At 31.6% G+C, this 12,994-nt stretch overlaps 1 protein-coding gene across 2 annotated transcripts; it reads left to right on the top strand.

Annotated features, from left to right (window-relative positions):
• The first annotated feature begins 5,719 nt into the window (after nucleotides 1-5,719).
• Nucleotides 5,720-11,921, top strand: LOC109337891 (ubiquitin-activating enzyme E1 1-like). 2 transcript variants are annotated; one of them, XM_019574974.1, is made up of 7 exons: nucleotides 5,720-5,877; nucleotides 6,078-6,457; nucleotides 7,371-7,588; nucleotides 7,706-8,500; nucleotides 9,384-10,252; nucleotides 10,374-10,806; nucleotides 11,054-11,921. In XM_019574974.1, exons 2-7 carry the CDS (start codon nucleotides 6,094-6,096, stop codon nucleotides 11,648-11,650), a joined length of 3,276 nt encoding a protein of 1,091 aa, XP_019430519.1. In that variant the 5' UTR covers nucleotides 5,720-5,877; nucleotides 6,078-6,093; the 3' UTR covers nucleotides 11,651-11,921. The 2 variants fall into 2 exon arrangements, with proteins under 2 accessions (XP_019430519.1, XP_019430520.1); XM_019574975.1 differs by having other exon boundaries at nucleotides 6,081-6,457.
• The last annotated feature ends 1,073 nt before the right edge of the window (nucleotides 11,922-12,994 follow it).

Consider the following 12,994-nt stretch of genomic DNA (forward strand, 5'->3'; position numbering starts at 1 on the left):
ATAGATTACATCTATCCATGGCGACGCGATTTCATTTAAATGTTGTGTTATTCTTCATCAATAGAGAAAATCTTGTATCTTTTTCCCTTCCTTTCTATGCTCTTCCTTTACTAATGGTTGATAGAGACAAATTTTCTATGCAGAGATATGGACAATGTTCCAGGTCTTTTTCTAATGAGCATAGTGATTCCACCAAACACTATATATGGACTATTTCCTAAGAGCCTTACTGTTTCTTTGATAACTCTTCATTCAAGAGTTATATCATTCAAACAAAGAAATAATATATCCCTTCATGTCACAAGAGATATTTCTTACAAGAGGTAGTCAATTAATTCAATGTATGGATGAGTGAAAATCTGTTATAGTTGACAACTTCAACAACTTAGTTGGATGGACCAAAAATATTATTACTCTTGTATTTTTGGATAGCTAGGCCAATTGGTATAATGGTATTTCATGTATTTTTAAACCTAAAAAACTAATTTTGAGGGTGAGTTTGGTCAAAGTAAATATAAAATCCCAAAAATTGGTTTTATGAAGAAGAAAAAGTGAGAGTTTCAAGCTTGTTTAAGAAAGCTAGTCGATTAATTAGGACGAATCAAGAGGTATTCACAGTAAATAAGGTCCTTACATATGTTCTAGGATTCAAACTCATCACGGTATTAGTTGATGAGTCAATTGCTTATCAATTGGACAAACATTTAGTGACTCATTATTCATTTAGACAAATGTATTTTCACACTATTGAAATGAATTATCACTAAATCATCTTTCCACAAAATAACATATCCCCACTCATTAATTACATAGTAAATTACATTTCAGTCTCTAAATTATATAATTATCCATTCTTTTTCTCCACCAATACAAATTCTCTAATTTATATATACATTACATTGGTTACATTTGCAGAAGAAATAAGTGTATTCTTTTAGACAAAAATAATGCTAATAAGTGTAATTAAGTTAAATATAATGTGTTATATTGTGTAGACAAATCCAAATAGTATACAAATCAATATCTCTTCATTATTTTTAGTCTGTCATAATATAATATAAAAATGATTTAAACAATATCTCCTTAGAATTGTTGATGCATTTTGTAACAAACCAAAAATAATAAAGATAGACTCATTCTTATACTATTTGGATTAATCTTCATAATATACTATATTTTATTTAACTTAATTATATTTTTCACATTTAAAAGATCATATTTATTTATCGTACACGAGTAGTTAGTGTAATGTGTGCATATAAATAGGGTGATCTATGTATGTACAAAAAATAAAGGATGATTTGTATAATTTCACTAAAATTCAGTAAATTAATTATATTATAATTAATGAAAATATTTAATTATATATAGTCTCCTTTCCTCACCTAATTCACATTAATCCCTACACTTTTCCAAAAAGTGATTAATGATTTTACTTTATTTATTTTAATTAAACATGATATTAATTTTCTAATCGTTACTTACATACTTAAGAGTATCCACAATGGTTGTTATTAAGGTTGTTCTTAATCAAATAAGAACATTCATTCTGTTCTCCACTGTGACATTCTTATTTCTTAAGTTTTGTTATTAAGTAAGAATATTTCTTGATAAATAAGAACAATTCTTAGTGACGAGAGATAATTTTTATGTATTATAATGTACTTTATCTATTTTATGCATTTTATTTATTTTTTAATTTACTATATTGTAACTTTTGTTATATTTTGAAATTATATTTATTGCATTTTAATTAATGTAATATTTTATTTTATTTATTCGTGTTAACGTAATTTATTTTTATAATTTACAACAAAAAATTACATTTTTAGTTAGCGATTTTTAATTTATTAATATATAAATAAGTAATTATTCTTAATATTTTGTTATATTTATTGTAAAACATAAAAGTGTGAGGTAGAGAGTGAGACCCAAATAAGAATAAGAATGATTCTTGTCATTGTGAGGAAAAACTAGATGGTGTTCTTATTTTATGAGAATTTGTAATAAATGATAAAATAATGTGTGATATCTAAATAAGAGTGAAAATTTTGTTTACTCTTTTAGATGCACTTATTCGCCTTAAGTTAAGTTTTATGTCTCATATCTACATATGAATTTTTTATCATATTGTGGATGTTCTTATCTCAATCAAAATTGTGAGAATACATATATTATAATTAAGAGTAAATTCATATTCCTTAAGTTTTAGTAAAATTATATAAAATGATTATATGTAGAGTAAGTTTTTTAAACTTATTCTCTGAATAATTAAATTCCTTCTCTTATAAAAAAATTATATTGATGTCTATTTACTATTTAACAAAATAAACTTTCATCACCTCATCAATTGCCACATGGCATCTCGTCCTTCACGCCACCTCATCAATTGCCACATGTCATCTCATCCTTCATTTCCCCCTTCTAATGGTTCCATGGTAATTATATGTACCTTCCCACACTATATTTGTTCTTCCTTAAAAATTATTGCATTTAATAAATAAATATTGTATTTTTTATGACTACTTAAATTTCATTGTTTATGACTACTTAAATTGCATTTGAATTATTATTAGGTCTATGACTCTCTCTTTCTCTTCCAACATTCTTTTATCTCACCAATCTTCTTTTTCTCCAATTTCATTTCTCATATTTGTTATGTTTCTTTATTATCATATTTTTTTCTTCTCTTTCAATCATCATCTTTAGAGTGTATTTTTTATTTATTTTATAAATATATATTTTTCATTGATTTTTTGGTTTATTTTGTAGATCTTTTCTTATTATATCACTGATTTTTTGTATAATTTTTCATTGATTTACCTATTTTATAGACATGTTCTCACTAATTTCATTATTTTGTAGATATATTTTTCCAGCAATTTTATCCTTTAGCGTTTGATAATCAAAGTTGTCTTCCTCAAGAAAGATCAAACAGTACTCAATCGCCATTGTATTATATATTCACTTACAATATTACATTTATTTGTCTATTTATTTTTGTTAATAATATATTTATGTCCTCATCTTATCTCATTGTTATCATTTTTCTCTCTTTATTTATAGTTTGGTTCTCCCAAAAACATTTCTGCAAATTAATTTTCTCTATATGCATTTCTTATCTTATTTATACATTTTTTTATTCAAACAATCATTATTTTATTTTTTGTTTTGCATGTTTCAGAAACACCTAGAGTGTATCATCCTCTAAAATAAAGTAAAGATCATGGTTAGTTATTGATACCTTCATTTTTGGCTTCATCATTAGTTATCCACTCACTTATGAGTTTTGTATTTTGTTTTCTCCATTCGAATATTTTTAATATATATTGTTTAATACACTCATTTTGGTTCAATATTTGTGCTCTTGTAAATTTTACTTAAACCTCGTTACCTTATTTAATTGTTTGCTTAGAAATTTGTATTGTTTGGATTGTCAATAACACAATATAATGTCTTTGTTCTTTGTTTCTCGATTTTTAGCATTATTATATATGAAGAAGAATACTATCAATAATTCAAAATGATTTACATTATTATTATTACACATTATTTTTATAATCTTAATACATAATATTAAACTTCCAAAAAATTAACATGGTTAAATAATATTTTTGCATAAATCATTTAATATTTTGGCTATAAAAAAAGTTAACTATCTACAATTCAAAATGATTTACATTATTATTATAATCTGAATACATAACGTGTGTAAATGGTTCAAATTTTAAACTTCCAAAAAGTTAACGTGGCTAAATTAACAATTGTCTAAAAAAGTTAACCTATAACGTGGTTAAATAATATTTTGCATAAATCATTTAATATTCTGGTTATTGCTAACATGTTAACTATCAATAATTCAAAATGATTTACATTATTATTATTACACATTATTATTACAATCTGAATATATAACGTGTTCAAAATATTAAATGCTTATTATTATTATTATAATCTGGATACATAAAATGTTCAAAATATTAAATGCTTCAAATATTAAACTTCCCAAAAGTTAATGGGGTTAAATTAACAATTGTTACCTAAAAAAGTTAACGTGCATAAAATAATTGTATAGGAAAAATTAATGTTTTCAAAATATTAAATTCTAATAATGATAATGATAATTGCTAGCTTTTAATCTATTAACTTTTAATTTCCGCAATCTCCTTTTATTTTCATACTTATTCATCTCTCCCTCTCTTGGTTACTGTTAGAGAAAAACAATATTGTATTATCCTATGTTGTTCACAATTTGCTTTACTTTTAGAAATTTGCTTTACTAGAAAGAAGACTTCTAAGAAACAATATGTCAATATTAATTAAATTAAATTGAGAGATGTTAATCCATTTTCCTCCTTAGCCAACAGTAAGAGAATAATTCGATTTCAACTTTAATGCCTAATTTTAAGGTGACCCACAAAATTAAAAATCTAACCAACCAAAATCATGTTACCAATGAGGATATTATTAGCATTAATAACAATGACTATAATTATCATAATAATTCTATTATCAATTCTTGTGGAAGTAGGATTATACCATTAATGACACAATTATTGAAGGAAATGATCGCTCTTCTTTCATCAAGGCTATTTCAAGCAACAAATTTCATGAAGACTATTTTAATTTTGAAATTACTAAAGAAGATATTATTAATTTTCTTAGTAATGCGAATGTACGGGTAACATGTGTGTTTTTAGCCATGCGAATGCACGGGTCACATGTATTTAATTACTATCATTATATTATTTAATTAAAAGATGACGATGGTAGATATATTCATGGAAAATATATGTATTTTAATTAGGAATATATAAGACTAACAAATTAATTATTAGACTCTTTTTATTATTTTGATTAAATTTATCAGAAAAAATATCTGTCATATCCTAACTTAGTGTGTTTTTAATTTATGAGTTATTTTCATACAATGATTATTAGCTAAAACATAATCAAATAAATAACATTTAATTATACAATATTTGAATGCTAAAAATATATTCAAATATTTATACACAATGAATATTAATCTAAAATAAAACATAAGCATTTAAGAGATATGCTAAAAAATCCTTATGACTTTATATGATACTTATAAACGTAATCACAAAAAATATGATGCAAAAATAAGTCATTATATTTATAATTTTATATAGAGAATATAGAAGTGAGATATTATCCAATACAATTTGAATTTTATTTATTGAGTTATTTTAGAATCAAATATTTTCTATGATCACACTTTCAACAAATAAATGCTTATACAAACGCATTTATAATTTTTAATATTCTACATATACACTCAAAAATTAATGTTAATATTGCAACTATATGAATGGAAAAAAATATAATGGTTCAATATATGATTTATTGATATTATAAAATATATGTATATTATATTTGCATTATGCATAAACAAAGAAGCAACCCGTGCAAGTGCACAAGTACACTGCTAATTCTTGAAGAAAAAAAATGCTTTATGTTATCAAAAGAACATCTTGTTCTATAAAAAAAGCTACAACAAACTTATAAACTAATTGAAAATCTATTTTCTTGTTAATCAAGTTAATCTTTTATTTTGGTCTATATTCTTTCTTCAATCGTTCTAGAATTTTCTCCCATTTTTTGATCCTATAGATCACCTTAAAAACCATCAACAATGTGGCAAGCCAAAACGACGACGTAGCATACCTTTCCCAATTCCCAATTCCCAATTCTCTATAACTAGTGACGTATCTATAACACTTCTCCCTTTCACCTTCTCTTTCTGAGAAGAACCCAATCAGAGAAAATCGAACAATCACAAAACATTTTCTCTCTTTTTCTCAGCTCCCAATCAGATTCCATTCTTCCTTTTCCTCGCGAAGGTTCAATACGGTAACTTCACTCTTCTGAACTCGAATATGTGATTTCATTTTGCGTGAGCTAGGGTTAGGGTTTATATTCTCATTTCCATTGATACTTTCGTTTTTACTCTATGATCGTTTCGATTTCCATGATACTTTTGTTAATTATTGGTTTTTGATTGCGATTACTGTTATTGTGTTGTTGGTGACGGGGGTTTGTTGCGTGTTCAGTAGTTTACTGCACTATATGCTTCCTAGAAAGAGATCCTGTGAAGGAGTCGTTGTAGAAAAAGAAACTAATAACAACAGCAACTTCATCAATAGTTGCAAGAAGAATCCGATTGCTTCGTTGGATCATACTGATACCGCCGATTCGACGTTGAGCAACAGAAACCAGAGTTTCAGTGGTGGTAGCAGCAACAACAGGGAGAGTCGTGGTAGCGGGAGCGCAGTTGAAGGAGATTCCATTATGGCTTTGGGTGCTTCTAACATGGATATTGATGAGGATCTGCACAGCCGCCAGCTTGCTGTGTATGGTCGCGAGACCATGAGGCGGCTCTTCGGGTCTAGCGTGCTTGTTTCGGGGATGCAGGGTCTTGGTGTTGAAATTGGTATAATATTTGGACATGCACTTTTAATTGATTTTAAGTTCAATGATGTCTGTTGAATGAACATTATTAGATCAAGGTCTGTTTGTTTCAGCCATTTGTTTTTATACAATTAAGTGATTACTTTGATAACAAAAATCACTTCTAACACTTGCACATTTGTTTGGTATGAGTTTTACAGAAAAGCATAAGCTGTGGGAAACTATATTTTTCAGCTTTTCAAGACAATCAATTTTGTATATTGACCCTTTTTTTAATCTAAACAAATGGTCCATAGATAAGATGTGGTTGCCTCAAATCTATATGCTTTTGGTGCACCCTATGGTCTATAATTGTGCGTATGTGATTGAATGTTAAAAATTTAGGACACCCATCAAGTGTTAAATTCTGGCATGATTTTCTCCCTCTTTTTTATGGAGCTTTGAGCTCTCATATGCTATAAAGAAAAAATGTTAGATGATATCTGCTAGTTGATTCATTGATTTGGTCCTCGGTTTGCTGTCATCTTGAAAATGGATGCAGAGAAAATGTGTCTGTCTCTTTTATAATTACTTGTTTTTCATGATGATCAGTTTCACTGAAAATGATTACCAGATGCTTCAACTCAGTGTTATAGATTTTATATTGATTACCCAGGTGATCAATTTGTTATCTGTACCTACATACAATCTGCGTTAATGATTAATTATTTTTTGTCTTCATTGGGCAACCTTGATGCTTGAAAGCTCTCAGTTATACAGTATTCAATATAGACAAATTGAGTTTATAAAGCATAACACATTTTGATTTTTATTAGTTGTGAGTTGTGACTATATTTTTTTCATTGGTTTTGATATTTAGGTTCAAGCTTTAAAGAGTGCCAGCTCTTGAATCTGTAATCATGTTTTTGATTTCTAATAAAACAAACTATGTGCAGCGAAGAATCTGATTCTTGCTGGTGTCAAATCTGTGACCTTGCATGATGAGGGGACTGTTCAGCTATGGGATCTGTCCAGTAATTTTGTGTTTTCAGAGAATGATGTTGGTCAAAATAGGGCAGCAGCTTCTGTTAGTAAGTTGCAGGAGCTCAACAATGCAGTGGTTGTACTAAGCTTGACAACTGAACTGACAAAAGAGCAACTTTCTAATTTCCAGGTACTTCCCCTTTTACTTTTCACTACCTTTTCTTCTATAAAAGGAGTTTCTTGTTATTTATTTTAAATGTTTTGTATTTACGTTTGCTACGCTTACTTACTATTATGTACTATGTAGGCTGTTGTTTTCACTGATATCACTCTTGCGAAAGCCATTGAGTTCAATGATTACTGCCACAGTCATCAGCTTCCCATTGCTTTTCTTAAAACTGAAGTTAGAGGCCTTTTTGGTTCTGTGTTCTGTGATTTTGGGCCTGAGTTCACTGTTGTTGATGTTGATGGAGAGGAACCCCATACTGGCATTATTGCATCCATCAGCAATGACAACCCTGCTCTAGTATCCTGTGTTGATGATGAGAGGCTTGAGTTTCAGGATGGAGATCTTGTTGTATTCTCTGAAGTATGTGGTATGAAAGAATTGAATGATGGAAAACCAAGGAAGATTAAAAACGCTAGAGGATATTCATTTACTCTTGAAGAAGACACAACAAATTATGGTATTTATGAGAAGGGTGGTATTGTCACACAGGCCAAACAGCCAAAGGTGCTGAACTTCAAGCCTCTCAGGGAAGCACTCAGTGATCCAGGTGATTTTCTTCTGAGTGATTTTTCCAAGTTTGATCGTCCACCTCTCCTTCATGTAGCATTCCAAGCTTTAGATAAATTCATTTCTGAGTTGGGTCGTTTCCCTGTTGCTGGTTCGGAGGATGATGCACAGAAGCTTATTTCTGTTGCCAGTAATATTAATGACAGCTTAGGTGATGGGAAATTAGAAGATATAAACCCAAAACTTCTGCGACAATTTGCATTTGGTGCTAGGGCAGTATTGAACCCTATGGCTGCCATGTTTGGTGGTATTGTTGGACAAGAGGTTGTCAAAGCATGCTCAGGGAAGTTTCATCCTCTTTTTCAGGTGAGTAGATTTTTAATGTTTCTCAGATTCTCTGATAATTTGAAACATTTTGTATTGTGAAGTCCTTTTTAATAGTGAGCCAATTGTGTTTTCAGTTTGCTTCTTCATTTGATGTGTTTATTTCTTTCATGTTTTCTTTACCAATTGAACATATCAAGCTTTACCCATTCTTGTCTCTAAACAAGATATCAAACCTCTCCATCAGTTTTGTATGAATTCTATTGAACTTGTTTCTTCTTTAGATCTTAATATTATTAATGAAACTTATCTCAATTATGAATTTGTGGTGTATTTTGTATGTTTATGTAACTTGTCTATCATTCAAGTATTGGAAAGTACCTTTTTCTTTCTAAGACTACTAAACACAATAAGCCACATAAACTTTAAGGCATGTATAAATGACATGTAAATGTCTATTTTTATTAGCACACCTTAGCATTCTCTGAAAAAAGTGTGCTTTTGTGCATGCTCTTGCATTCTGTTAGAAACAAGAGAATCTAGGCTTGTTTTCTCTGCATTTCTTTCTGTAGAACGGTGACTCTGGAATTTCTAGGAATACAAGAACATAAATGAAAATTACTAGATAAAGGAAATAACTGAAGCAGAGAAAACAGAACTCATCCAGAAGCATTTTTCCCACTTATAATTGTTGCCTATCTCTCTGTCCAGCCCTCCAAACGAATAGCCCATTACTCTCGTGAGTCTAGTATGATGGGGCTTACTTCGTTTATAGGAATGATGAGGTAATGTGGTGGCAAATACATATTCACTGTTTTAAAATGATTTTCACCTTGTTTTGTTGTCTTCCTGTTAAATGAGCATTATTTTCAAGCTATAATGGCTTTGGCTGTTATTTAATGTGGATTTAACTTCTATATTGCAGTTTTTCTACTTTGACTCTGTGGAATCACTTCCTACAGAACCACTTGACCCCAATGATTTGAGACCAGTGAATAGTCGGTATGATGCTCAGATTTCAGTTTTTGGACGGAAGTTGCAGAAGAAACTAGAGGATTCTCAAGTGTTTGTTGTTGGATCTGGTGCTTTGGGATGTGAATTTCTGAAAAACCTTGCGCTCATGGGAGTTTCTTGTGGAAATCAAGGGAAGCTGACAATTACTGATGATGATGTTATAGAGAAGAGTAACCTAAGCAGGCAGTTCCTCTTCCGTGATTGGAATATTGGACAGGCCAAGTCTACAGTTGCTGCTTCAGCTGCTGCATCTATAAATCCTGGTTTTAATATTGAAGCTCTGCAAAATCGGGTTGGCAGTGAAACTGAAAATGTGTTCAATGATACGTTCTGGGAAAACTTAAGCGTTGTGATAAATGCACTAGACAATGTAAATGCGAGGCTATATGTTGATCAGAGATGCTTGTATTTTCAAAAGCCTCTTCTTGAGTCTGGAACTCTTGGAGCCAAATGCAATACACAGATGGTTATTCCCCACCTGACAGAAAACTATGGCGCGTCAAGAGATCCACCCGAGAAACAGGCACCGATGTGTACAGTACACTCATTTCCACACAACATTGATCACTGCTTGACATGGGCTCGATCAGAGTTTGAAGGTTTGCTTGAGAAAACTCCTGCTGAAGTGAACGCATATTTGTCTAACCCAAGTGAATATACCAATGCAATGAGAAATGCCGGTGATGCTCAAGCAAGGGATAACTTGGAGCGTGTTCTTGAGTGTCTGGACAAGGAAAAGTGTGAAACTTTTGAAGATTGTATTACTTGGGCTCGGTTAAAGTATGATAATTTGATAATATATGTCTATCTGTTTCTTATAATAATGTTCTGACTTCTGAGGGAGCATACTAGTTTTTGGTCCTTTACTAAAATACATTTATTTTTTTCAAAATTTTCACAGGTTTGAAGATTATTTTGCTAACCGTGTGAAGCAGTTAATCTATACTTTTCCTGAAGATGCTTCAACTAGTACTGGAGCTCCTTTCTGGTCTGCACCGAAAAGATTCCCTCGCCCACTACAGTTCTCATCCTCTGATCAGGGTTATCTAATTTTTGCAATGGCAGCTTCTATTTTGCGAGCAGAGACATTTGGTATCCCAATCCCTGACTGGGTAAAGAATCCTCAGAAGCTGACTGATGCAGTTGATCGGGTGATAGTACCTGACTTTCAGCCTAAGCAGGATGCGAAAATAGTGACAGATGAGAAAGCTACCAGTCTCTCTACTGCTTCTATAGATGATGCAGCTGTTATCGATGATCTAATCATCAAGTTAGAAAGGTGTCGATTGAATCTACTGCCAGACTTCAGGATGAAACCAATTCAGTTTGAGAAGGTATGTTTTTGCTTCATTATACTTTCCATTGGTTCGTTTTTACCATGATTCTCCTTCTAGCCTCATCACTTGATAAAATCATTTCTACTGTCTTGGCAACGATGCTTTATATTTTGTAGTTACAATAGGGAATTTTGAATGTGGGTTTGCATATGTATTTGCTTGGAGTGGATTCAGAGTATATGAACTTTTAGATCTGTGTTTTATACCGTATTATGTGTAATTAGTTTTTACTGTAAATCTGCAGGATGATGATACAAACTACCATATGGATGTGATCGCTGGGCTTGCCAATATGAGGGCTCGGAATTACAGCATTCCTGAGGTTGACAAGCTTAAAGCCAAGTTCATTGCTGGACGGATCATTCCTGCTATTGCAACCTCGACTGCTATGGCAACTGGTCTTGTCTGTTTGGAGCTCTACAAAGCGTTGGATGGAGGTCACAGGGTCGAAGACTACAGGAACACGTTTGCTAACTTGGCACTGCCTCTCTTTTCAATGGCTGAGCCAGTTCTGCCGAAGGTTATCAAACATCAAGATTTGAATTGGACTGTTTGGGACAGGTGGATTGTGGGAGACAATCCTACCCTCAGGGAACTTCTTGATTGGTTGAAGGTAAAAGGTTTGAATGCATATAGTATTTCATGTGGAAGTTGCCTACTCTATAATAGCATGTTCCCTAGGCACAAAGAGCGTATGGACAAAAAAGTAGCTGATCTAGCAAGGGAAGTAGCCAAGATGGAGATTCCTTCCTACCGTCGTCACTTGGACATTGTCGTGGCCTGTGAGGATGATGATGATAATGATATTGACATCCCTCAAGTATCCATTTATTTCCGTTAGGTCACTTTCATCAGTTGAGTTCTTGGTAAATGGTCGGTGTGTTTGAGTCTGATGTTCCATATTCCATAAGTGTAATAGGCACATGAAGACATTGTCTACCATATCAAAGGTTCATGTATTACTTGAGAAGAAACTTTTGTTCCCTGTATGTTAATTTTTCATGTTTTTTGGGATCTTCCTCCAACCCTAACATTATTTTGAGATGAACTCATGTTGAATGATCATGTCATCCAGCCATTTTCTACTTTTTTGGTTGCATTTTTTCCAGCTAGAGTTAGTTTGAGTCGGTAGTTTCTCATGTGATTTGGTTTTATTTTCATTTTACTTTCTGGTTTTGTCATTTGCCCTTTCAAGTCTTTTCTGGGATTAGAAATCATGGCAAATATATAAGGGATTCTGAGTTAACTTATGTGGGGTTTGAGCATAGTTTGCTATGATGCTTATGAGAAGGAGCTACAGTTTTGTTAGAAGGAAATAGCTTAAGTAAGCTCACATGACTTGTCTTGCCTATAAAAAAATGGTTGAAAAACTCGTAGGTGCTATCTGTCTTGCCTTTTGTAATGACCCTTTGGCAGAAAAGAACTTAATTTGGCATTTCAAGTGTGGGAAACTTTAAAATTGGATACGGAAAAATGATCAGTTGTCGTCAGTTCTGTTTTATTACTCCAAGAATAAGCAGATCCTTCTCATCAAGAAATTATTTTCTGATAAATCCCTTCAAAATATCCTCTTTTGAAAAATCATTGGTTGAGGCTTGGTTGATTAATAATGATGGGCCGAGTATTTATTCTCACATTGTTTTCTCTGGTACCAGGGGATTAGGGGAAGGAGGTTCAAGGAGGCCGTTGCCTTAAAAAGAGACTGTAAAAGAAGAGAAGGAAGAAAAAATGCGTCCTCAATTTATATCGTACCACCTCACCATCTAATTTACTAGATTAAAATGTTGAGTAATTATACTATTAGAATAAATATTTATATATAATTGGTATATCATCTACCATTTATTTAACTTTTTCAATGACGATTAAATATGATTGATGAATGATACAATAACAATATACCAAACTAAGAGGACAGACGAGGGGAAGCCTGCCTAGCAAAGCCAAGTGTGGAAAGACTACCTAAAGCTAAGACTCCTTTTCAGGTGTTGCCGGTTTGGATGGATGCCTTTCTTTCTTTCCAGGATTACGGATCTCATACACCTTCAATGTATACTTCTTTTTCTCTAAAATGTTTGGGTATCCATCAAAACAAAATAAAAATTATTGAAATATGAAGGCATGATAATCAGTATCATGTCATAAGATTAGGCACTTTAGAGCCTCCACAATGGTTGCAACACTT

The sequence above is a fragment of the Lupinus angustifolius genome, unplaced genomic scaffold, assembly GCF_001865875.1.
Source record: "Lupinus angustifolius cultivar Tanjil unplaced genomic scaffold, LupAngTanjil_v1.0 Scaffold_15_22, whole genome shotgun sequence".
Classification (NCBI taxonomy): domain Eukaryota; kingdom Viridiplantae; phylum Streptophyta; class Magnoliopsida; order Fabales; family Fabaceae; genus Lupinus; species Lupinus angustifolius.